The 24,353-nt window shown below is 43.0% G+C and overlaps 2 protein-coding genes across 5 annotated transcripts in view; one reads left to right on the plus strand and one right to left on the minus strand.

Moving 5' to 3' along the window:
• Nucleotides 1–24,353, plus strand: part of COL26A1 (collagen type XXVI alpha 1 chain) — a 132,969-nt gene that overhangs the window by 44,267 nt on the left and 64,349 nt on the right. The gene's annotated exons all lie outside the window — the stretch shown is intronic.
• On the minus strand, nt 3,517–4,356 carry PFN4 (profilin family member 4). The gene has a single exon (XM_061605038.1). It carries the CDS (start codon nt 4,093–4,095, stop codon nt 3,709–3,711), a length of 387 nt encoding a protein of 128 aa, XP_061461022.1. The 5' UTR covers nt 4,096–4,356; the 3' UTR covers nt 3,517–3,708.

The following is a 24,353-nucleotide window of genomic DNA, read 5'->3' on the forward strand; positions in this document are numbered from 1 at the left end:
TGCTTGAGGAAGGTGCAGAGCAGGCCAGTGAGGGGTGTGGCCTTGAGGAGTGGGTGTGGCTTAAGCAGAGTCCCTAGGGCCAGATGGAGAGGATTGGAGGGCCTCATTTGGACCCTGGGTGAGGCAACTGCCATCCGACCCAGCCAGCATGGCCCAAATGGTTAGAGATTATGGGAGTTGTTCTCCACCAACATCTGGAAGGCTGAAGACCTTGCAACAAGGCCAGCCCCATCACACTTTGTCTTTTTTTAGTGTGCAGTGTTCCACTGTAATGCCTTGTCACTAAGGCCACATTCACCCCATACATTTATTCCACTGTGATTCCACTTGAAACTGTCATGGCTTCCCCCTAAAGAACCCTGGAAAGGGTATTTCAACAATCAGTTCCTCTTCACAAAGAACTCTGGGAACTGTAGCTGTGTGGGGGAACAGGGGTCCCCTCACCACTCTGGGCACCCTTCGCAGGTGTTCTCTGGGGGAAGCCGTGACTGTAGAATCACAGTGGAATAATTGTATGGGGTGAACGTGGCTCTGGTGCCATCCAGATGTTGTTGGACTTCAGCTCCCATCACCCGTATCCACTGGCTGGGGCTGATTGGATTTGAAGTGCCTGGACCCATAACCTGTGGTCTCCCTTCTTTCTCAGCCCTCAGGGTCCTCTGCCTTGACCTTTCCCTCCCAAGCCAGGAGCCGGCCCTACCATTAGGCGTAATGAGGTTCCTGCCTTTGGAGAGCAGCCGTGGCTGCCCCTTGGCTGTTCCTCCTAAGCCACCCCCTCTCCTGTGGACCATTCCCATCTGTTGGAGTTTAGAGCTGTGGGGAACCTTTGGCCTTCCAAGACATTGCTGAGCTACAACTCTCCTGAGTCCCAGCAAGCATGGCCATTGGCCAGGGATGATGCAAGTTGCAGTTCAGCAAACACAGAAGGGAGGCACCAAAAATGGGGGGGGGGACAAAAGAGGAAACTACTTCCTAAAGAATGCCAAGGTCAGTTGAAACAAAGTGAAGAGGTTTTTTTGGTGTCAAATAGGAACTGTTTATTGAAGCCCAACATGTTTTGAGTCTCAACGGCCCTTTTTCAAGCCTTAGACAAAGCTTCTAATTGAAAATCCCTTTGCCGTCTCGGGGCAAAGCAACCAGAATCTCGGCATCATCTTTGCCTCGGGCAGTAAAACGTCTTGGGCCAGCCTTGCTCTGTTGAATCTATGCAGGTGGACAACCTTCTGAGAGCTGAAAGAGGGGGACAGGAGCAAAAATATTACCCTTTGTTTGGTTGGCTAGTTTCAACACGCCCCTCTCCATCCTCTGGATGGACAAGCTGTGGCCATTGTCACTGTTCAAGGAGGCAAAAATGTTCAAGAAGACTGTGAAACAAGGTCAGTGGGGGGGTGGCCTACGGAGAAGGGGTGTGGTTGAGTTGAGTCCCAAGGGCCAGATAAAGAAGCCTGGAGGGCTGTGTTTAGCCTGCCCTGCAGGTCTGAGCACAGCACTAAGCCAATCGTTCCCTCAGTGAAATGTGAATCAGATGCTCTTTTCGCTTGGAAAAGCAAAGTGTGTGTGCTCCTCTCTCTCTTTCTTTTACTGTTGGGGGTGGAAAGTGACTTCACCAAAGAGGGTGGCACCCATGGCACTTGCTCAGAAATCCAAACGTGCCTCTTGTTAATATATTTTATTTTTTTAAAAAAACTGATTTTTTTTGCTTTTGCTCTACGAGCTGTGCAGAAAACTCTTGTGATATAGAGATGCAGTATAGTTAACAATACAAACACCCCCTTCAAAAAAAACCCCAGGCTTCCTCTTCCTGCGACAACACCTTGGTCGTTGTGTCTTCATTGCTATGGCAATTGACAGCATTGCATCAACATCCCAGCCTTTTTTCTTCCATAGGGGTGGGGAGAAATTTGATCCAGTAGTGCAGTGGTTAGAGTGTCGGATTAGTACCTGGGAGACCAGGGTTCAAATCTTGACTCAGCCATGAAGCTCGTTGAGCAACCTTGGGCCAGTAACAGTCTCTCAGCCTAACCTCTACCTCACAGGGTTGTTGTGTGATGATAGAATGGAGAGGGAAGAGAACCATGTATGCCACCTTGGAGGAAAGGTGGGATATAAACATAATCATAAATAAATAAATGAGAACCGACTTAATTTGCGACCCAAAGCACAGCCAGCCTTTGAAATTTGCACGTCTCTGCAGTTCCCTGACCAAACGATATGTACAAAAACCTGTGTTGGAATTGCTTTTTAATATGTTCTTCAACCTTTTTAAAAATGTTTTTAATCGTAGAAGATGTTTTGAAAGCTTTTTTAAGAAACGTTTTTAAATATGTTTTTTGTTTCAATGTGTTTTAAAGTTTGTTTTTATGATGTTTGAAAGTTTTTAGTGCTTTTGTTTGCTGCCCTGGGCTCCTGCGGGGAGGAAGGGCGGGATATAAATCAAATAATAAATAGATAAATAATGCATATGTTAGGGGGGAATGTGAATAAAAGCCCACAGGTTAGTAAACATAACATAAAATGCATTGTATTAGGGGAGATTGCTTTGCAGCAATGTGTTGATTAGGCAAAATTGCACAGAAAAGCAGGTACATTAGGATAAATTTGCACTAATACGCCGATGAATTCTTATGACTATTTTTGAACTGAAATTGATGGCCAGGCAAGCGTGGGTGGGGTCAGAGGTAAACGCTGGTGAAGTGATAGATGTGTCTCTTACATCCAGTGGGGCACATTTCAGTCACACAAAATTCAGAGGTTTCTGCCTCCACCCACATCTTTCCATTCTCTGTCTGGGCAAGCAGAAGGCAGCTGTACAGCACTTGAGGAAGGCCCAGAGCTGTGGTCTTCGGGAGGTTCCTAAGGCCAAAAAGGGAGACCTAGAGGGCGACATTTGGCCCCCTGGCGCTTAGCTTCTCCAACCCTGTTTTAGAAGCAGGGAACTGCAGGCAGCCTGTCTTGTTGAATAAAGACGTGGGGTTGGCGAGTAATTTGATTCGGTTCACATTTAAAGCTAAATTTATCATATCCACCCTTTCTGAAACAACATAAACATTGAAACGCAACCATCCTCGAAATTTGCACTTACCCAAATTTTGCGATGCGGTGTTTGCAAAAATGCATATATTAGGGTAAAGTGTGCAATAAAAATGAATATATTAGTGAAACTAACGTACAAAATGCATTAATAGTAGGAGAAATCGCTTGCAAAAATATCTACATTAGTTAAAACGGCGTACAAAAATGTGTTTAGAAGGTGAAACTCGCACTAAAATGCTGGTGAAATTTTCATGTGGATTTTTTAACAAAAGAAAACTTTTAAAAAAATGGCAGTTCCCCCCTCCCCAAAAAATTGCAAGTTGCTGCAGAAATGTGGAGAACCAAATTTAAGATCGGGGAAATGAGAAGCTGCGAGAACTGAAATGGACAGATCTTTCCATCGCTAATCAATACTTTGGGCCAAGGAGTACCTGAACTGCAACTTATTTCAATGAGAGACCAAAAATATTTTGAGTTTGCATGTGTTTTAATTTGTTCCCCCCTAACCCCACAAGGATGATGCTGGTGGAAAGGATCCAGAATGTCACGTGGTGCTTGAGTGGGCCGAGAAGCAGCTTTCCTCTTTTTGCGGACGGCACTCTGTTTCTCGCTCGGCTCTGCCACGCAGGGTCTTTGAGGGAAACATCTCCATCTCTCTGTCCTTCCTTGCCACCTTCAGTTCCCCTTTTCTCTGAAGTAGTCTGCCAGCTTCTCCACCGCTTCCACGCACACGCTGGGGTACATGCCTTGGGAGTATGTGCCGACCAGAATGAAGGCCTCGGTTTTTGCCAAGATCACCCCATTGTCTTTCCCTTTAAGGTAGATGGAATTGTCATCCGCCCGGACGCATTTGTAATAGCGGTCCTTGAAGTAAAGCCCATCTTTCCGAACTTGGAGTAAATTTTTCAAGAAAGCTTGGATGAAAACTGGCACCTGGCTTTGGATATTAAAGCCAGGGGTTGTTGCCAGGATGGCTCCATCGGCTGTTTTGATGAGAGCGGCATTGGTGACGTGTTTGGTCCTGGTGAGGCCATCTATCAGGAGGCTTTGTGCCTGGTTCATTTTCTCTCTCCGGCTCTCTGCAGTTAAGGATTTGTCTCTTTCCTTGGTTACACAAACAGTTTCAACTGCCGTAGTGGCTTCTCCCAAAGAATTCTGGGAACTGTAGTTTTTTCTTCTTCAAGGAAGCTGAGAACGGGCTCCTAGCTACTTAATAGTAGTTCTTCTCTCCGATGTTTCACTCTTCTTTTTTTTTTAGAATGCCTGTAAAAAACAAAACGGAGATACGAGTCAAAGTGTGCAAGCCCTATGATCTTCAGTTGCTTTGCAAGGGGGAGGGCAGCTGATTCCAGTCCAGAATCAATTAACCCCTTGCTGACTGTGCTCACTCTCACTTTCCTGCCTTCTTTATTTGTCTTTGTTTAATTGAGTGTGTTCTTTTGGGGGGGGAAGGAGGCGGGGGAATCCCATCAAGATTTACATTAGTTTTGTCTTGTTCCCCCTTCGCTTATTTAAGGCATTTCTCTGTTGCCCTTTAGCCAAAAACACTCGGAGAGTGGCTTACAAACACTCCTTTGTTTGCAACCAGAGAGATGTTTCCTCAGGAGTAAAAGCAGCCACTTTGATTTTATATGTATTTGTTCTGTTTTGCATATTTATGACCAGTCCTTCACCAGATATGCCATGGCAGGTTTATATCACAATAAAAACAATACAATGCTATAGATAATAAAGAATTAAAACAACAATCAGCCTGAGTTGTTGAGGCCCCAGATTTGTACAGTTTTCAAATCTACTAATCTACTTATGTTTATTTATAGATGCAAATCTAGGGAAACAAGGGTGACTATAATTTAAATAGCAATACAATCCATCAATGACGGTGGGCATCCAGAATGCTGTTGATGGGCAACCATAAGGCCCTTCCTCTTTTCCCTTCTTAGGGTTGTCTTTAAACTTGACTTCGACCAGACAGCACGCAAATAGAGGATGCCCTCAAAACAAGGACTGTCCTCGGAGCATGTGCAGTGTGTTTTTCTCACCAGTTGATAACCACTGCTAATCCCTGCTCCTCACCTTCCCTAATTAACCTCTGGGATTAGTGAGCTAAAGTATTAAAGAGGCACAGTGCTCAAAGAGGTTTAAACCCCAGAACCTAGAGAAATGAGTGAAATTTGCTGTTGACAAGGCTAATTGATTTGATGCTCCATCATATCCAGGCAGTTCTAACAAGAGACGGGGAGAAATTTGATTCCTTTCACATTTATAGGTGAATGTACCGAATTTGCGCTTTTCAAAACAATGCACAAACTGAAAGGGAGCCGTCCGTCAAATTTTGCACTGTGCTGAATTTTGCAGTGCAGTTCCGCAGCCAAGTAATATGGACAGGAATACATGCACTAGGGTAAAGTTTGCACAAAAATGCATATATTAGTGAAAACATGCATTATATCGGAGAAATTGTTTCATGAAAATATTAGGTTGAATTGCATACAAAATGTGTCTATTAGGGGAAATTCTCCGAAAATGATATTTTCTTGAGGACTTAAAAAAACCCCAAACAGATTCGGAAACTAATGTGGAAAACTGAAGATTGGAAAAATGAGACATGGAGATATACCAAAATCAACAGATTTGCCCATCCCTAGCTGTAACCCTCCTCTTCTCATTTCAGGTCCAAATAAATTTGAACCAAAGATAAGCTTTGCTTCTACTGTCAAGCATGCATGCAGGAGACTAAAGTACCCCTGGGCGTATGCAGAGTTCTGCTTCTCTCGCTGTAGTGGCAAATTCAGAAGTATAGGGTCCCTTCATGATAGTCACAGCCACCCCCTTCTAAGATTATAGAATGATCTGGCCAGGCTTGAATACTGCTTTCTGCGTCTTTCTGCTTTCTGCGTCACCATTTGACGGTCCTTTCTCACTGCCAGAGATATTGCTTGAATTACAGAATACAGTGTCTACACATTTATCTCCTGCTGCTACCAAACTGCTCAATGTTGTAGATGGGATGCTATCATCGGGATTCACTGTCTCTTCTTCTGCAGTTACAGAATTCTCCCTCTCCACAACTTGGCTCTTTGAAGTAGGAACAAATAGGAACTCCTTTCACTCTGATTGGGCATGATCCTGTTTCACCACTGTGCATTCATTCAGCATGGATTTAGTTTGTTTGAAATGGACAAGGTCAAACAGGGTTGCAGGGTTTTGTGGTGTTTCAGAAACCGGCAGAGCCCATTTGATCAGAGGTATCAGTGCATCTGAAACACCACTTTTAATTCTCTTCAAAATGCGTGTCCAACTTCACTGTAACTGTGTGTTCTTTTAATGTTCCCTTTTATTGGTCCTTAGATAAGTCTTCCATCAAATCTGCTTTTAAAAAAAATTCTTCAAACTATTTACATCTGCGAACAAGCCTTGCCATTCTGCCCCCCTCCCCAGACCTACAACGAGCAACCCACTTGGGAAGGCTCTGTTGAACAACACCAGATTTGTTTCTAGAAGAGGCCCTGAATGCATTTGGTAAGCCAGCTCCCCAAGAGCTGGGCTGCCTTTGTATGACTTCCAAAAATGATCCAGGAGTTTACCCTTTACGTCGGAGCAAGATCTGGTTTCTTGCATGCTGTGTTTTAGCCAAAAAAATACAGTTGCTCTCCACTTGGGAATACAAAGAGGCTAGCAAAGTCGGGAGGGGCTGGAGGAGTGAACGAAAGTTTTTTAAAAGAAAAACATTTATGGGGTGAAATCTTTAAGAAATGCCACCACTTCCTAGCTTCATCAAGGTATCTTCCACTCCAGGATAAATTTACTGTCACATCCTCATCATAATTTAAAGCACACAGCTTCTGCTCTGCAAAGAATCCTGGGAACTGTAGTTTATCCCTCACAGAGCTACATTTCCCAGCGCCCTTCCCAGGATTCTTTGGGGGAAGCCCTGCGCTTCACATGTATGGTGTGGATGTGACCTTTGTGAGCTAGTAGGAAGTAAACCTAGCATTATTTATTAAAAAATAAATTTGTTTTTGTGTGTGGAGGAATGTTCTGCTAGCCAGGACCATTCCAACATACATAGGAACCTAGAATGCTGTCTTATAATGAGTCGGCTCAGTACATGGACTGGCTGCGGGCCTCAGGCAGGTAGTCTCTCCTGACCCGATCTGGAGATGCTGAGGACCGAACCTGGGACCATCTGCACTTTCCCCCTCCCTCAGTGTGAAGTGGTATAGTCCAGGCACAGGTTGACTATCTCAGAAAGTCATGTTTCTCGGAGACTATGCATACTGACCACAGACTGTACAATGCAGTTGAGATATGCACCTTCCCCCAAGCCTGTTGGAGAAGATGCATAATGACTGGAGAATGTACACAAAGTTGAGCTGTGCACATTCCCCAAGGCTTGTTGGAGATCATGGATATTGGCCAGGGAATGTACAAAATTCAGTTGATATATGGACATTTCCCAAGGTCTGTTGGAGATTACGTGTACTGACTGGAAAATGTGCACAATTCTTTCTTCATGGATGGATCATGCAGACATTCTCCATGAGGCTTGGTGAATGTGCCTAATGGCCAGTAGTTATACACATGAACCACTCACATCCCCCTGAACCAGAGCTTGGAAAAGTTACTTTTTTGAACTACAACTCCAATCAGCCCCAGCCAGCATGGCCACCAGATTGGGCTGATGGGAGTTGTAGTTAAAAAAAGTAACTTTTCCAAGCTCTGCCCTGAACGTATAGTTAATGTAACTTGGAGTTCACCCCTGAGATTTAACTTCTGCAGATTTTCTGGGGCAGGAGCTAAGCCCTGAAGGATATCAACTCTGATGGCTCCCATTTTAAAAGTCTGAAATATCTTCAAGTCCTTGAAAGGTTGTCCCACAGAGGAGGGCAGGATCTCTTCTCGATCATCCCAGAGTGCAGGACATGGAATAATGGGCTCAAGTTACAGGAAGCCATTCCATTATGGATGGTTTACTGGGAGTTGAGGACCAAAACACCCAGGTCTGTCATTTTTAATAGGGAGGGTCCTTTGCTCAACCTACCCTATTGCCACAATATCTGGTTTTACAAAATGAATCATGGATCCCATTCTCCAGTCCGCACCCAAGCAAGTAGATCCTTAGTCAGCTCTCCTTCATGGCTTTAATACGAACCATACACAATGAAACCATTTGCAAATTGGAGATTATGGTATTTGTCACTCCCCCATTCTTTTTCTGCAAGGGATGTGGGTTCAGTGTGGATTTGAGCATTGTTCAGGGTCCGTCTCCTTGGCAGAAAGCAGCAGGCTATAAAAACCATCCCCTAGAACAGCTGCTGAGGGAGAATCGTTTTTGATATTCTTGCTCTCCGCCCCGCCCTCGGCTTCCCAGCCCACTAATCGCCCTTTTTGCTGACCTGAGCGAAGGCAATTATGCATCCTGGTTATTGTAAACGGACCGCAGAACGCCCAGCATGCCTCAAAATGATGTCATGTCTAGACACGCCATTCAGGTATAAATTATGGAGAGAAGCTTGTTCAGTGGTTAGAACTGTACAAATAATTTAACAAGGTATTGTTTTTTTCCTCCTGTTCCTCTTGTGTGTCGTCTCTCAAATGTGGCCCTGTGCCTTTGACTGGGAGAATTCTCGGTTGACTCTTGGCTTGACGTGGCAGTTGACTTTGGGAACTTGAGATCCTCCACTATTCTTCCCCCCGCTCCCAAAAAACTATTTAATTTCCTATTCTCTGCTGTTTCCCAAATGCAGGCAGGGGAGGGTGTGAGACACCTGTGTGTATGTGTGCGTGCATGCGTGCGTGCAGGGCTTACTCTATAATCGAGTGAGGCAGCTGGTTCAGGTGGCAGATGTTGGGAGTGGCAGGGAGCCTTGATAACGTACAGGCGGATAGAGGGATGTGTGCCATAGAGCCTGTCCTGCCCCCTTGAAACTAGTCTCATGGCCTCACAAGAATTATTTATTTAAAGTATTTCTATCCCGCCCTTCTACCCTACAGTAGGGCACTCAGGGCGGCTCACAATGACATTATACACAGGAAATAACACAAAATAAAATTGATAAAAATACATAAAACACAGTTAACACTTCAAAGGGAGTAATTTTAAAACTGGACTAAAGAGGTAAAACTGAAAAAGGGAGAATAAATAAAATCAGTTTCAGGCTATACATGACATTAAAATTAGAAAATAAATAATACTGCAACAAAGGAGGACCAATGTTCTACTACAGTAGGGCCCCGCTTTTCGAAAAAGTACATGATTCATTCTGTCACAAAAATAAAACAAAATATAGTCAAACCACAGTCATAAACAATAAACGAATGAAAACATCTCTACAAATATATAATAAAATTAAGCAATCTCCACATACTTCGTAATAATGTCTAACAATAAAAATACAAAGCTATACTCCCTAAAACAGCAAAAGTGCACCTCTAAAATTAAATCTTGACCCCCAAAAGAACTCCTTAAAAATTTATCCCCAGTAGCCTATAGACATCCTGAGCAGCAGGTCTTGCAGGTCTAGTAGCAAGATGGCTCCTCGCCCTTTCAGCAGTTGCTGCTTTTGTCCTTGTTGTCTTGATCTTGATCAATGATCTTGTCCTTGTTGAGCATTCTGGGGAAATGAGTCCCACTTCCATCTGACCACTTCCTCCTCTTCTTGATTGTCCTCTTCTCCTGAACCTTCCAGCTAGAAACAAAGTCCCTTTAAGGCTGGGTACCATGATAACATTTCCCTCTTGACTGATACAATTTCCAATTGGATCTCATGACAATAGGGCTGCTCTGCTTAGTTGCTGTTGCTATTGCTATTACTAAATACACTAATGCATGTTTGAGTGTAATTTTCACCAACATATGCATTGTTGTGTACACTTAGCCCTAGTATACGGATTTTTGAATACATTATTGGCCGGAGAACTGCGCTGCAAAATTCAGAGCAGAGCAAAGTTTGTGTTTCAGTCTGTTTATCGTTTCGGGAAGTGGGTTCACCTTGAAATGCAAACTGAACTGAATGTGACCTCCATCCCAACTTCTAGGTCAGCTTTAGAGCAAAGGAGGGAAAAGTTGTCGGCCTGAGGGCCTCATTTCTTTCTGGGCAATTTTCTGGGGGCTATGAGCCAGTGTTGGGCGGAGCCAGAGGCACAAGTGGGCAGAGCGACACATGTAAATATTACCTTTGCACAGCGGGCTAGTTTCTTCATGCATTCACACACCCCTCTCTATCCTGTATCAGAGTTCAAGTCCAACCAGACGTAAAAGCACTCCAGGAGGATGCAAAGCGGGGTGTGTCCTGGACAGAGGGGGTGTGGTTTGGGGAGTCCTGAGGGCCAACTAGAGAGGCCCGGGGGCCACATTTGGCTCTCCACCACTGCTTTAAACAGACAGCTTTTGAAACTTGAGCCTTGGAGAACCGTGTTGCTCTTGGAACATCTGTATATTTATAAAGCTTCTGGTTGAGCAGAGGGTTGTCGACAGGCAGCCAAGCCGACGGTGCCTGTCTTTACAGAAGCATCAGTCCCACAGAAGCAACAGCAGCGCCCTTGAAGCCTCCACCCTGCCTCCTATCAAGCTGGTTCTTGCCAGCTAGACCCAAAACCTTCCATTGCTGCTCATACTCGGGCAGCGTGATTTTTTAAAAAATACCCTTGCCGCAAAAGGGATCCGGTCAGTTCCACCCCCGCACACATCTCCTCCCTGTTACATTTTTTAGTTTCATGCAGATATCTGTCCAGGATAACGCCGAGAAAAAGAAAGAAACTGGAAGGGAAAAGGACAATTGCATTGCAAGATACAGCATTGGCCCCCGAGAAGGAATTCAACACCTTTCCCCTCCATTTTTTAAAAATCCATTGTTCTAAAGAGCTTTCTGGACCAATGCTTCTGTTTCCAGATGCAAAAATAAGTGCTGGCTGTTTCTGAAATCAATTGGTTACCTGTAGCAGAGAGTTTAAAGGGCAACAGTTGTTTGGAGTGTGATGTTTGGAGAGTGCACATTCAGAGCTTGGAAAAGTTACTTTTTTGAACTACAACTCCCATCAACCCACTCCAGTGGCCATGCTGGCTGGGGCTGATGGGAGTTGTAGTTTAAAAAAGTAACTTTTCCAAGCTCTGGCATGTATAATTTGCCTAGTAATACTGTGTCCAGGTCTGTGTCCAGGATTCTGCTAATGTCCTGAATATGCCCCATCTCAAAAAGGAGTTGGAAAAGACACAGAATGAGGCAATGGAATTGAGCAAAGAGTTGGGGCACCTTCCCAGTGTGGGAAAACTGGGATGTTCCAAAAACTCCATGTTCAGATTGGTTTTAAAGCCAGAAGCGTTCTTTGTCCTTGTTAAACATCTACGAGCAAAGCATGATTGCCCTGAAGTAGGTTGTCAACAGTACAAAACACACCTCATCAGTTGCAGTATATCCATTGGCTATGCAGGTGCAGAACTTGGAAAAGTTACTTTTTTAAAAACTACAATTCCCATCAGCCCCAGCCAGCATGGCCACTGGATTGGGCTGATGGGAGTTGTAGTTCAAAAAAGTAACTTTTCCAAGCTTTGTGCCGGTGGTGGTGCTTTGGCGTTCACGCACAGGTGTCTGCAGGCATGCGCACTAAAAGTGCGTCAGCTCCCCCACCCTGAGATTTAGGACAAAATATGTCTTTTCCACAAAAGTATACTTTTTTTGCACACGTTCCCCTAATACATGCATTTTTGTAAACATTGGTTGCTGAGCTGCATTTTGAAGGATGGCTGTGTGGCGATTTTCATATCGTGTTGGAAAGGGCAAACTGCGTCTGTGTTGGAATTGCTTTTTAATTTGTTTTTAAACCTTTTTTAAAAAAACTTTTTTAACCTTTTTTTTTTAAAAAAAGGTGTTTTGAAAGCTTTTTTTTTTAAAAAAAGGTGTTTTGAAAGCTTTTTTTTTTAAAAAAATGCTTTTAAAAATGTTGTGTTTTTAATGTATTTTAAAATCTGTTTTTGTGATGTTTTAAATTGTGTTTGTTTGGTGCCCTAGACTCCTGCTGGGAGGAAGGGTGGGATATAAATCAAATAATAAAATGAATAAATCTGATTGATTAGTCTGCATTTCTCCCCTACATTTTTGGTCCAGAGTACCATTGGCTCTTGGATTGTGGAGTGACAAGGTGCTTGGAGATGTGCAGCTTAACGCAAGTCTGTCCATCATGACTGGAAACATCTGATTGAGTCAGGAAAATAAGCCTTTTAAGTAGAGACCTTATCCCAATCTGCATCGGTTTTGGCATTGTTTTTAGAATTTTTTTTAAAGGAGATGTTTTAAAGATATATTTGTAAAGGTGTTCTTAAAGGTGTTTTGTTTTTAAGATGTTTAAAGACCTTTTTAGTGTTTTTGTTGGCCATCCTGGGCTACTTCTGGAAAGAAGGGTGAGATAAATTTTAATTAAATCATCATCATTATCTGCCTGGATGGAAGATAGCGAGGGGGATGTGTGTGTGTGTAGAACCAGGGATTCCTAATCTGTAGTCCATGGACCACCAGTGGCCCACAAGCTTTGCTCAGCCGGCCCATGGCACATCCACCTTAAATATCCATATTGATGGTTAATTGTGTTTGTATTGATGTTTTTCTTCCCAATATTGTGTTTTATTGTGTTACATTTTGAAATTGATAGAACGAAAATTAGAATGCAAGAAACAAATGAAGCAATGAAAATGCATTTGAAAATCTTACAGCATCTAGCACGGCACTTTGAGTTGCTCCAAGAGGAGAAAACCATGAAGACCTTTGCCAATTGTCAAGTGGTCCAAGGGGGGGGGAAATCTGCTTTGCATGAGGACGGGGAATCCACAGCCCTTCGGGTTTTGTTCAGCCCCAGCCAGCATCAGCCCCAGCCAATGTGAGCAATGGCCAAGGTTGATGGGGGCTAGTAGACCAGCAACGACTGGAGGCTCACAGTCCCTCCCATCTGTGGCTTCAAGCCTTGCTTGTGGGCTTCCTCGGGACAATGTGTCTGGCCCCAGTGGGAACAGGTTGCTGGAGAGATGGACCTTTGCTCAGATCTCTTGGGGCGCTTCTTCTGGTTGCTGCAGAAACTGGGAAGTGGTTTTGCTGTTCTTGCTTTCTGGGGAGGACCAAAATGGGGGACAGACGGGCAAAATGCGTTGGACTGCAATCTTGAACTGGATTGCTTCCCCCTCCCCTAATTCCCCTCTACCCCCCATGCAACATCCCTTGTGCTTCAGGGCTAACAAGTAAGAGCTGCGCAAGAGCTTCAGCTCAGTGTCAGAACGTTTTAGAATTAATGGGGTAGTGTCCAATTCCAACCTCCTCCCAGCATAAATTACATTGTGGAATCCATTATGTCTTGCTCTTGTTCGACAGGCGGAAACGCGGTTTGTATAGCGAAATAAAAGACATCCTGGAACTTATTACGCTCTGCGAGAAAACGGCAAAAGGAACAGAGGGAAAGGCATTCTAGGATCGATGGGTCTAATAAATGAATTGCTTGGCATCTTTCTCCCACCAAGATGTGGATGAACAACAGATGTATTACCCTCATGTCTATTTATGTGTTAATCTAAAACAACTGCATTGCTGTTACAGACAAGAATTTGATATATTCAGTTCCCTCCCTCTCCACCCTTTCCCCTCCTCCATTGTGGTTCTACTTCTAGGGCAGCCTTTCCCAACCTGGTGTCCTTCCACCTACCTCATAGGATGGTTGTGAGGATCAAATGGGGAGGGGTGAAGAACAATGTATGCCACCTTGAGCTCCTTGGAGGAGAGGTGGGATATAAAATAAAATGAGCAATCCAAAGTATCTGGAGGTTACCAGGTGGAGGAAGGCTTCCAAGTTTGGGGGAATGAAGCAGAATGGAGGGCGCATTGAGGGAGAGGGTGTAAGGACACCCAATTCGGATGTGCAAATTTCAAATGATGGCTGGCTTTTGATTCTTATGTTTTGGAAAGTGTGAATTTGAGAAATTCGCCTTTAAATGCGAACTGAATCGAATTTCGTGCCCATCCTTTTCCCTGCCCATTGGCTAGCTGGGGCTGATGGGAGTTGCAGTCCAACAACATCTTAAAAATATAATGTGTGCAGTGGCCCAAACAGGTTGTCGATTCTGTTCAAGAAACATCTGATGCATTTACACAATCTTGCCTATTTCTTCTTCGTAAACTGCCTGCTTCGTTCTTTTTCCTTTGCATGCCTTTTCATCTTGAAGGGAGCTGCAAGGGTAAGGGATGCAACTTAATTTCCCTCATACTGTTATTATTTCAATCTCCCCCTGCTGCGAATGGGTTCAAGGCATTGGGGGATAGTGAGAGAAGAGAGAGAGAAGAGCTGATGGAAAAATTATGTTGGACTTTAAGCGTCCCTCCCTTTGTACGCTTTTTATTTGTTAATCAGACTTCAAAGTCTCAGCGCCCACCCCTTTTTCCATCCCTCCTCTTTAAAGTCGCAACTTCAGCCGGCAATCTAAAAACTTTTTACATTTGATCTCTTGATGGAGTTCATAAACTGGTTGCCAACGGTTACTATGATGTTAAACATCTGGGAATAGCCCTAATCAAATAAACTGCTGACTCAGTTAGGCTGGATAACCCAGACTAGTGAATTATTAGGTTTGACATAATGTTATATTTCTTTTCTTTTTTTCCTTGTGTTTGGCCGTCTCTGGTGAATTGGCCCTGTCTGAGAGAGAAATACTTTTGTTTTTAGTTGAGGCAGATAATGGAGCCAGATTGCTGTAATAAAAGGCTTCTACTCAATCAATGTGGGTTCATCTGGCTAGTTTTTTTGGGAGGATTTGCAAGCTAGAAAAGCCAGAATCTTAACAGCTTAACTATTAAGATGAGCAATATATATGTGTCTGCTAGGGATGGAAAGATCTGTCAGTTTCACTTCTCTGTTTCTTACTTTTCTAATATTATATTCAGTTCTCTACATTCCTGCAGCAATCTGTGATTTTTTTAAAAAAAATATCCTCATGAAACTCATTTTTGTAGGCAATTTTGACAAAGGTACACATTTACATTTAAAGGCAAATCTGTCAAATCCGTCCGGTCTGGAATGATATGAGCACCAAAATGCAGCCATCCTTCGAAACTTGTGCTTATCCAAATTTGGTGATGCAGTTCTCTAGCCAAAGTTTACAAAAATGCGCACGAGGGGAAAGTGTGCATAAAAATGAATAGATTAGTTCAAGTAATATACAAAAAGAATGCCTTGCATTAGGAGAAATTGCTTGCCAAAACTGTGCTCATTTGAAAACCACACAAAAATGTGTTTTAGTCGAAGGAATTCCCACTAAAATGCTGATGGCTTTTCATCAGGTGTGTTAAAGTAAATGAACAAATGTGGAGAATTGCATTTAAAGGAGAGATGGAGATTATCGAAACTGGAAGATCTCCCCGTCCCTACCTGAAATAGAGGGTCTACGTAATGCTGCTTCGATATACTTTCATGGAAAGTGCGGCTTAGAAGAATGTAAATAAACATTTCTGCTCTGTCTGGAGCAGAGCTCCAAGCCTTGGGCAGAGAAAGAGCTCATTCCCACCATCTGCTATCCACGTGGACATGCCAGGAATTGAACCTGGGGCCCTTGGCTTGTTTTCTGTTTAACCCTGGCATCTTTTATTTTTATGGATGAAAGGGTAGGACAATTTCACTTCTTTCATTTTTCCAATCTGCAATTCAGTTTTCCACATTTCTGCAATTTGCGATTTAAAAAAAAAAATCCTCTTGAAAATTCTTCAGTGTTTTAGTGTGAATTTTCCCTAATAAACACATTTTTACTAAACTACATATTTTAGCAAGCAATTTCTCCCAATATAATACAGAATATGTTATTATCACAACATATACATTTTTTGTAAACATGGGTTGGTTGGAGGACTACAACGCAAAATTCAGAAAAGTGCAAATTTCGAAGGATGGCTGTGTTTCAGTTCTCATATGGTTTTAGAAAGTACAAATTTGACAGATTTGGCTTTAAAAGTGAACTGATTTTCTCCTCCACCCCTTACTATTACTATTAATTATTATTATGGTTGATACTATTAATAGGTTTAGGATTATTAGGTTTATTGTTATGGCTGCTTTTTATATTTTATTCATTTATGTATTTTAAATTAATGCTGTTTATTAAGGTTTAATTGGGGATATATATTTTTTGGCTCCTGTTAAGTCACTTTGCGTGCCTTCATGTTGGAGGTGGAGAGACAGGGAACAAGTAGCTATGCGTGTTAGCCAAAGTTGTTCACTCTCAGAGTAGATCCATTGGAATCAATAGGCTTAAGTAGCGTAAGCTGTCATTTTTCCTGTGCCAATACACTGCCTGGTAGATATATTTTTATCATGCACACACTAAGGGTTAAGAAAAGCTCTTACTAGGACCTTGTTTATTCCCCCAGCTCTTGCTTATAGATTGCCCTGGCAACAGAAAGCCCCAACCTCTCTGGATACTTTATTGCCACTAAAGACCCCAGCTAAGGGTTGCTTCTCTGAAACCAACAACTGTTCCACGCCATTGGATGCTTTGCAGCCACCATAAATAACTGTATCTACTTATATTCACCTTTGGCCAACCTTCTTGTTTTCTATTGTAGGTAGGCCAAGAATCAGCTGTGTGTTAAAATAAATAGAATTTAGTTATGAAACAGATGGAAGAAATATATCAAGATTACTTAATATGTTGGTTTTGAAAGCTTGTGGTTGCAGTACGATGTTCACTAGTCTTATATATGTTGCACGTAGTAAATTCTATCTATCTATCTATCTATCTATCTATCTATCTATCTATCTATCTATCTATCTATCTATCTATCTATCTATCTATCTATCTATCTATCTATCTATCTATCTATCTATCTATCTATCTACCTACCTACCTACCTACCTACCTACCTATCTATCTCCATGTTTCAAGGTTTTTAGATATAGATATTTCCTTAATGGGAACTTATGGTTGGGGGATTATCGTATATCTCTTGAATGTGTTTGAATGGAAAAGCCTCCAGAGGTTGGGGGAAATGACAGCCTCCCTCACTAAGGAGAGAGGATAAATATGTGTGTGAAAGAATTTGTCGAACGAACAAGCTGATATTGATTTGAGTTTTTTTTGTTGTCCACTTGACGTTGCCTTTACCAATCCATTTTCCCCTCGCAAAAACAAATTGATATTAATACTGATATTTTAAGTATCAATAAATGAAATGAAATATTGATAAAATTATTCTTAATATTGATATTTTAGAGGTGGAATTTTTTGGGGGGGGGCTGTTTTTTTGGGGGGGGGGCCATGGAAAATTGCTACATAAAAATCCGATCCACAACGATAGAAAATAAGCAAATTAATGGAAAATTCTATACCAGAACCAAACTGAGCGGAATTCTAGCATATCCCAAACTCCTAATGCATACATTTTATATGCAGTTTTGGCAAATGTGTGTATCTTTGCAAGCAAATACCCTATATATAATAGGGTTTTATTTTAGCATTTTTGTTTGGCTCCCTGGGCACACACTAGGAAGAAGGATGGGATACGAATGTAATGAATGAATGAATATATAATGCAATTTTTGTATGTCATTTTCACTGATGACATCCATTTCTCTGCACACCTTTGTATGTATTTCTTGGCTGGAGGACTCCATTGTAACATTCAGAGAAATGTGAACACCAAAGGCTAGCTGCGTTTTAGTTTGTGCATCGGTTTGGGAAGAGGGAAGCAAGGAGGTGTGCATTAAAATGCAATCCAACAAATTCCTCCCTCCCATCCCTAATCTGATGCAGGCTAGTGGATCTGCTGGACTGTAAATCCTGTTTGCCCCCTTTTATGCTCTAGCTGTAGCTTTATATTCTAAGAACAAGCTCGCTTACGTAGCCAGAACGACATCACCTACACACAAGAAAGGACAGTTTCATCAGGCTTGGGGGAACCCCAAAGTTTGCAGAAGTACAATAAATGTTAGGGGGGGAAACCCTAATGGGGAGACTGCCCCCCCAAAAAGGCCAACGCACACTGAGCATGCTGTAACACATGTCGCCAGGTTTTCACACAGGGAACCTTTTTGGGCTTGAGGGCCATCTTCCCTTCTGGGCAACCTTCTGAGGGCCACATGCCAGTGGTGGGAGGGGCTAGAGGCAAAAGTGGGTGGAACAACTTATCTGTACAGTAGTGTCTACAGATGCTCACACACTCCTCTTCCATCCTCCATCCAGGCAAGCAAGAGGCATGTTCAGAGTTCATTCCAGCCAGGCCCAAACACTCAAGGAGAGGGGGAAAGCGAGGCCAGTGAAGGGTGCAGCCCAGGGAGAGTCCTAACGGCCATATCAAGAAGCCTGGAGGGTTGCATTGGACCCCCGTCCCTGAGATTCCCCAGCCCTGATCTAATACTCCAAGAAGTATTGGATTGTTCCTGGACATTCCATTGTTGCAAACACCCAACTGGATCTAACCAAGCATCCACCTGACCCAGTCCCCTGCTTCCAACAATGGTCAGCCAAACACTTCTGGGAAGCCCACAGGACGGACATGAAGGCAACTGCTCTCCCTTCGTCTTTGCTTCTCAGCTTCATGACTAGAGGGGGAGTCCAACCTACGGCTCCCCAAATATCATCTAAGAGACCATGCCTCATTGGCTCTCCATCCCAGCCTCTTAAGCCTCTTAATCCAACACATGTGCATTTCATTGCCGGCTGCTGATGCTTCACTATCTGTGGCATTTCTTATCTGGGTGATCCCTGTCTGATTTATCACTCCACAGGCTGCCCAGGTCTTCAATTCTATCCTGGCATATATTTTCCCTTGCATTATTTATGGTGGGCCTTCCTTTATCCCCCCTTCAGGCGAAAGCCAGCCTTACTCCATTTTCATGAGGCTTATCCTTCACCATGTGAAGCGGTCAAATCCCTTGATGCTATCCTTATCACAGCACCTTGGTTGCTGGCCCCTGTTTAACCCTTGGCCCAAGGAATTCCTTGCGTGCAAGTCATATAGATCTAGATTAAGATCACATGCTGAATTCTCTCCTCTTTCTGCATTTATATTCTAAATAATTACCCCAAAAGGATGCTCCAAAATGCTCACTCTTTATAACAAACAAACGAAAAAGGTTAGAGAGAGGTTAAACAGATTTTCAACTGTTACTACACAAAGCAAATGCAATGGCTCTATGTACTTAAAACAAATATCTACTTGACGCAAATTTGTCTCGTATCCAGACATGCGAGTAGAAATCCATGTTGCCCATTATCAATTTCTTATCCATCCCTTGATTACAAATACAAATTGATTAAATGGTTAGTTAAATTGTTAGATAAATTGATTATAAATAATACAAATACTGGGAAGTGTGACTTCAATTGCTGTTGTTCCCAATGTAAAGCCTGTGAAGATAGACCAAACCATGTGTGTTTTCCCTCTGTCAATTATTACTCACTGGAATTGGGTAGGCTGTCAACGTGAGTTTATAGCAGCCCACAGAGCAGGCAAGAAAGAGTAGAGAATCTTCTTAACTGTTACTCATTTCTCAAACTTCTCTCTGAAATGAAGGGTCAAGTGTGTAAAGAAGTTTGGAGCAGCCATGTTAAAAGGCAGGCAGGGCATTCCAGACAGGGGGTTGCCAATCCTCTTTGATATGGATATCATTGCAGAGGATCCCTAGTCAAGCCTTATCAACTGCACAATCCTAACAATATCTACTCAGAAATAAGTCCTGTTGAGTTCTATGGGGCTTAGTCCCTTAATAAGTGTGTTTAGAATTGCAGCCTTCAGGGGCATCCATCTTTACTCCTGGTGGCTCCCATCTAACATCTCCACAACACTAGGCTTTCTTCCTACAACGGCCTTCTGGTGACTGGCCTGGCCTGAGGGTACTTACACCCTTATTTCCAGAAGCAAGTAGGCTAAATTCCTTACCCAGCATGTGAGAAGGAATGATCCCATCACTTCAGCTGGATCTGGAAACATCCTCATTTAGCAAGATTTCTCTCTTAATCTTTAAGTGGTATGCTCCAAGCAACTGTGGTTGATGCTTAATGTATTTGCTTAATGACATCACTAGGGCACGCCCCCATGACATTACTAGGGCACGCCCCTAAAGTCTTAGGGTTTGGGATGCTTCTGACCTGGCAACTGTACTTGAGACCCTAAGTCCCCTCACAGAGCTACAATTCCCAGAGTGGTTTTAACAGCCAATCCTTCTTCCCAGTGAATTCTCCTATTACTTTGGAAAATGTGAATTTGATCAATTTGGTTTTAAATGTGAACTAAAAAGAATTTCTTCCCTAATTAATACCCACAGTGAAGAGAGAGAAAGCCACTTAAAGGGTTAATCTACCTAGGCCGAGGAACACAAAGTGGCTTCCTGAGTTGTGAGTTTCGTTTCTCTTTTCCCCTTCCTTCCCTTCTTCTGCTGCAACAAGCAACGGCTGATGATTCTAAGCAAAGTATCTTGCTTAAACTTTACAGGCGTGTCTGTCTTTCTTTCTTACGGCAAGTACTCGCTTAGCAACACCACTGCTTTGCCCTTTGCTACACCATTGCTTTGTCCTTCACTCTGCAACACCACCTTGTCCTGCCAAAGTGCTCTGGGACAGCCCTGCCAACATCAGCAGGTTCTTATGTACTTGTGGGGTTGAATGCCCTGGCTGACGGCACCCATGGGGCTATTTCCTTTTTTGGTCTATTTCCTTTTTTGGTCTATTTCCTTTCTTGGTCTTGTTCTTTTTGGTTTGCAGCGGGCATGGTATACTTTTGAGGCCTGAAATATTGCAAGCATATGCTCTTGGCATGGGGGATTTGTTTGTTTGTTTGTTTTAAAGTCCAAATCCCACCATGCATAGCTATGAAACCTAATGTTGAAAACCACATTAGAAAATGATAGGGGGGTGGAAATTTTGCTAATGGTTCAGAGCTTTGTTGCTTTGTTTAAGGAGATGGATGAAGGCATCCTGGCTGGAAGTCGAGAGAGCTGGCATTTTAAAACAGAAATGTGTAATTTTTTTCCAGCACCCCTAAAGCAATGAAATGTGATCTAAGAACATAGAAAACTGACTGGCAGAGATCTCCAGGATTTTAAGCAGGGCTGTCTCCCAGGCTTACCTGGAGAGACCAGGGATTGAAGCTGGGACCTTCCGCATGCAAAGTAGACACTCTGCCATGGAGCTACATCCACATTGGTGTCCTTCAACTTTGGGTCCCCAGATGTTGTTGCATTACAGCTCATAGGATTCCCTTGGCCATTGGCCAAGCTGGCTGGGCACGATGGAAATTGTGGTCCAAGAACAACTGGGCACCCTAACCCAAGGTTGAAGGACAGCACCCTAACTAGCACCATAGAAGCTGTGAAGGAACTGAAATGACATGGGGAAATTGCCTTCTCATTTAGACTATGAGGGTAGCCATAGGTGGCATTTAAATATGCGATCATATAGAGTAGTAGCTATCGCAATTCTCAAGCTGCTGGTTTCCTCCTGGGCTTGTGGTCCTCTCTGTGTTCTACCATATCTACTACTGTGCCCACTATATCTACGCTCTCCTCAAAGTCTGCATCTGTGTTGGAAGTGCTTTTTAATATGTCCTTAAACCTTCTTTTTTAAAATGTTCTTAATTGTAGAAGATGTTTTGAAAGCTTTTTTTAAAAGAAACGTTTTTAAAGAATGTGTTTTCAAGGTTCTTTTTATGGTGCTTTGAAGTTTTTAGTGCTTTTGTTTGCCTCCCTGGGCTCCTGCTGGGAGGAGGGGTGGGATAGAAACCAAATAATAAATAAATAAATAAATAAAAAGACCAAGCACTCCAGCTCACTCATCGTAGCTCAGAGGCTTCGAGCTGGGGGTGGGGGAGAAATTCGATTCAGTTCACTTTTAAAGCTGAATCCATCAAATCCACACTTTCTGAAACAATATGAGAGCTGAAATACAACCATCCTTTGAAATGTGCACTTACGCTAATTTTATTTATTTATCTATTACATTTGTATACCACTCCATAGCCGAAGCTCTCTGGGCAGTTTACAACAATTAAAACATTAAAAACAAATATACAATTTTAAAAACACATATATATTTTTTTAAAAAAACAATTTAAAAACACATGCTAAAACGCCTGGGAGAAGAGGAAAGTCTTGACCTGGTGCCGAGAAGATAACAGTGTTGGTGCCAGGTGCACCTCATCAAAGAGATCATTCCATAATTTGGGGGCCACCACTGAGAAGGCCCTCTCCCTTGTTGCAGCGCAGCTCTCCAAGCACGGTTTACCAGCAGCCCACCTGGTCCAGCATCCTGTGCTCACAGTGGCCAACCAGATGCCTCTTCTGGGAAGCCCAAAAGAAGTACCTGAGTGCAAGAGCACTCACCCCTCCTGCGGTTTGCAGCAACTGGTATTCAGAAGCATCCTGCATCCAACTGTGGAGACAGAGCATAGTCATCCTGGATTGTAGCCCGTGAGACCCTTATCCTCCATGAACAGGGTGAACTGAGAGCCAGTGTGGTGTAGTGGTTAGAGTGTCAGACTGGGATCTGGGAGAGACCAGGGTTCAAATCCCCGCTTGGCTGTGAAGCTCACCGGGTGACCTTGGGCCAGTCAGTCTCTCAGCCTAACCTACCTCACAGGATTGTTGTGAGGATACACTTGGGGGGGAGTGCAATGTTTGATTGCCACCTTGAGACTCCTTAGAGAGGACAGGTGGGGCAGAAATGTAATAAATGGAAATAAATAAATGGAAATAACATGAACAAGGTGGGATATATACATTTTATAAGTAATAATGGTAACAACAGGAAGCGTTGAAATAAGATTAAACTTCCTGTGCAGTTGGCTGCTGGACATGGAATGAGGATGCCACCTTGTCCTAAATCCCAGGCAGCAAAATGTCTTGGACCAGCCCTGCTCCATGAAACCCTAGAGCAGCCTTTCCCAACCAGTGTGCCTCCAGATGTTGCTGGACCACAACTCCCATCAGCCTCAGCCAGCATTGCCAATGGTCAGGAAGATGGGAGTTGTGGTCCAACAACATCTGGAGGCACACTGGTTGGGAAAGGCTGCCCTAGAGGGACAGATCTTCATTCAATTCTGAATATACTTGGAGAACATCCAGTCGCCTCTCTGTGCTGGTGTGAGTCAGGCCTTTCTTTCAATTCCCTTGCCTTTCCCTCCTCTGAGTGCTCTTGACATGTCTCCAGATTGTAGAGCCCTGAATCCAGGTGTCTGAAAGGAAGACAGGCTTTGTACAAGTCTTGCTGCTTTGTCGTTTCTTAATGCTTTCAAGACAAGGAACTCTGGACAGCCTATCACCCCAGATGACAGTATATCAAACCCAGGTTCAGGTTTGACATTGACTCAGCGTGTTTGAGATGAATCTTTGACCTTTGTCTGGTTCAGAGGGAAGAAGCTATAACGTTCCAATCTCAGTGGCTTCGGGAAGGGAGTTGCTTTTGAATGACCATCCCAGCTGTGTGGACAGATGCATCCGCACCTAGGGATGGACAAATCTGTTAGTTTGGCTTTCTCTCTGTGTCTTATTTTTCCAATCTTAAATTCAGTTCTCCAACAATTTGCAGATTTTTTTAAAAAGAAAAGGCACTCCCCAAAATTAATCCGCATTTTAATGTGCATTTCTTCTAAAGTACACTTTTTTGGAATGCAGTTTTCCTTACTTATTATTTTGTATGCAGGTTTACCTAATCTAGTTGCAAGTAATTTCCCTTGCATGCCGAGGGTATGTTATTTTCAGAGCTTGGAAAAGTTACTTTTTTGAACTACAACTCCCATCAGTCCAATCCAGTGGCCATGCTGGCTGGGGCTGATGGGAATTGTAATTCAAAAAAGTAACTTTTCCAAGCTCTGGTTATTTTCACAAAAATAAGCATTTTTGTCACATTTTCCCTTAATACAGGAGTTCTCAAAGAACGACGATGAGTGTCCATCAATAAATATTCCCATGGCAGTTTGCAAACAATTTGTTGTTGTTATTTGCCTTCAAGTTGACTACAACTTATGGCAACCTTATGAATCAGAGACCTCCAATAGCATCTGTCGTGAACCACCCTGTTCAGGTCTTGTAAATTCAGGTCTGTGGCTTCCTTTATGGAATCAATCCATCTCTTGTTTGGCTTTCCTCTTTTTCTACTGCCTTCTGTTTTTCCAAGCATTATTGTCTGATAACTGAGGTTATCATACTTTGGACACATCATGAGAAGACCCGATTCACTAGAAAAGATAATAATGCTGGGGAAAACAGAAGGGAGTAGAAAAAGAGGAAGGCCAAACAAGAGATGGATCGATTCCCTAAAGGAAGCCACAGACCTGAATTACAAGATCTGAACAGGGTGGTTC

Source organism: Rhineura floridana, chromosome 21 (assembly GCF_030035675.1).
Source record: "Rhineura floridana isolate rRhiFlo1 chromosome 21, rRhiFlo1.hap2, whole genome shotgun sequence".
Classification (NCBI taxonomy): domain Eukaryota; kingdom Metazoa; phylum Chordata; class Lepidosauria; order Squamata; family Rhineuridae; genus Rhineura; species Rhineura floridana.

Bases quoted from the DNA above. Each gene is read 5' to 3' on its own strand.
- PFN4 (XM_061605038.1), bottom strand. From the start codon at position 4,095: ATGAACCAGGCACAAAGCCTCCTGATAGATGGCCTCACCAGGACCAAA.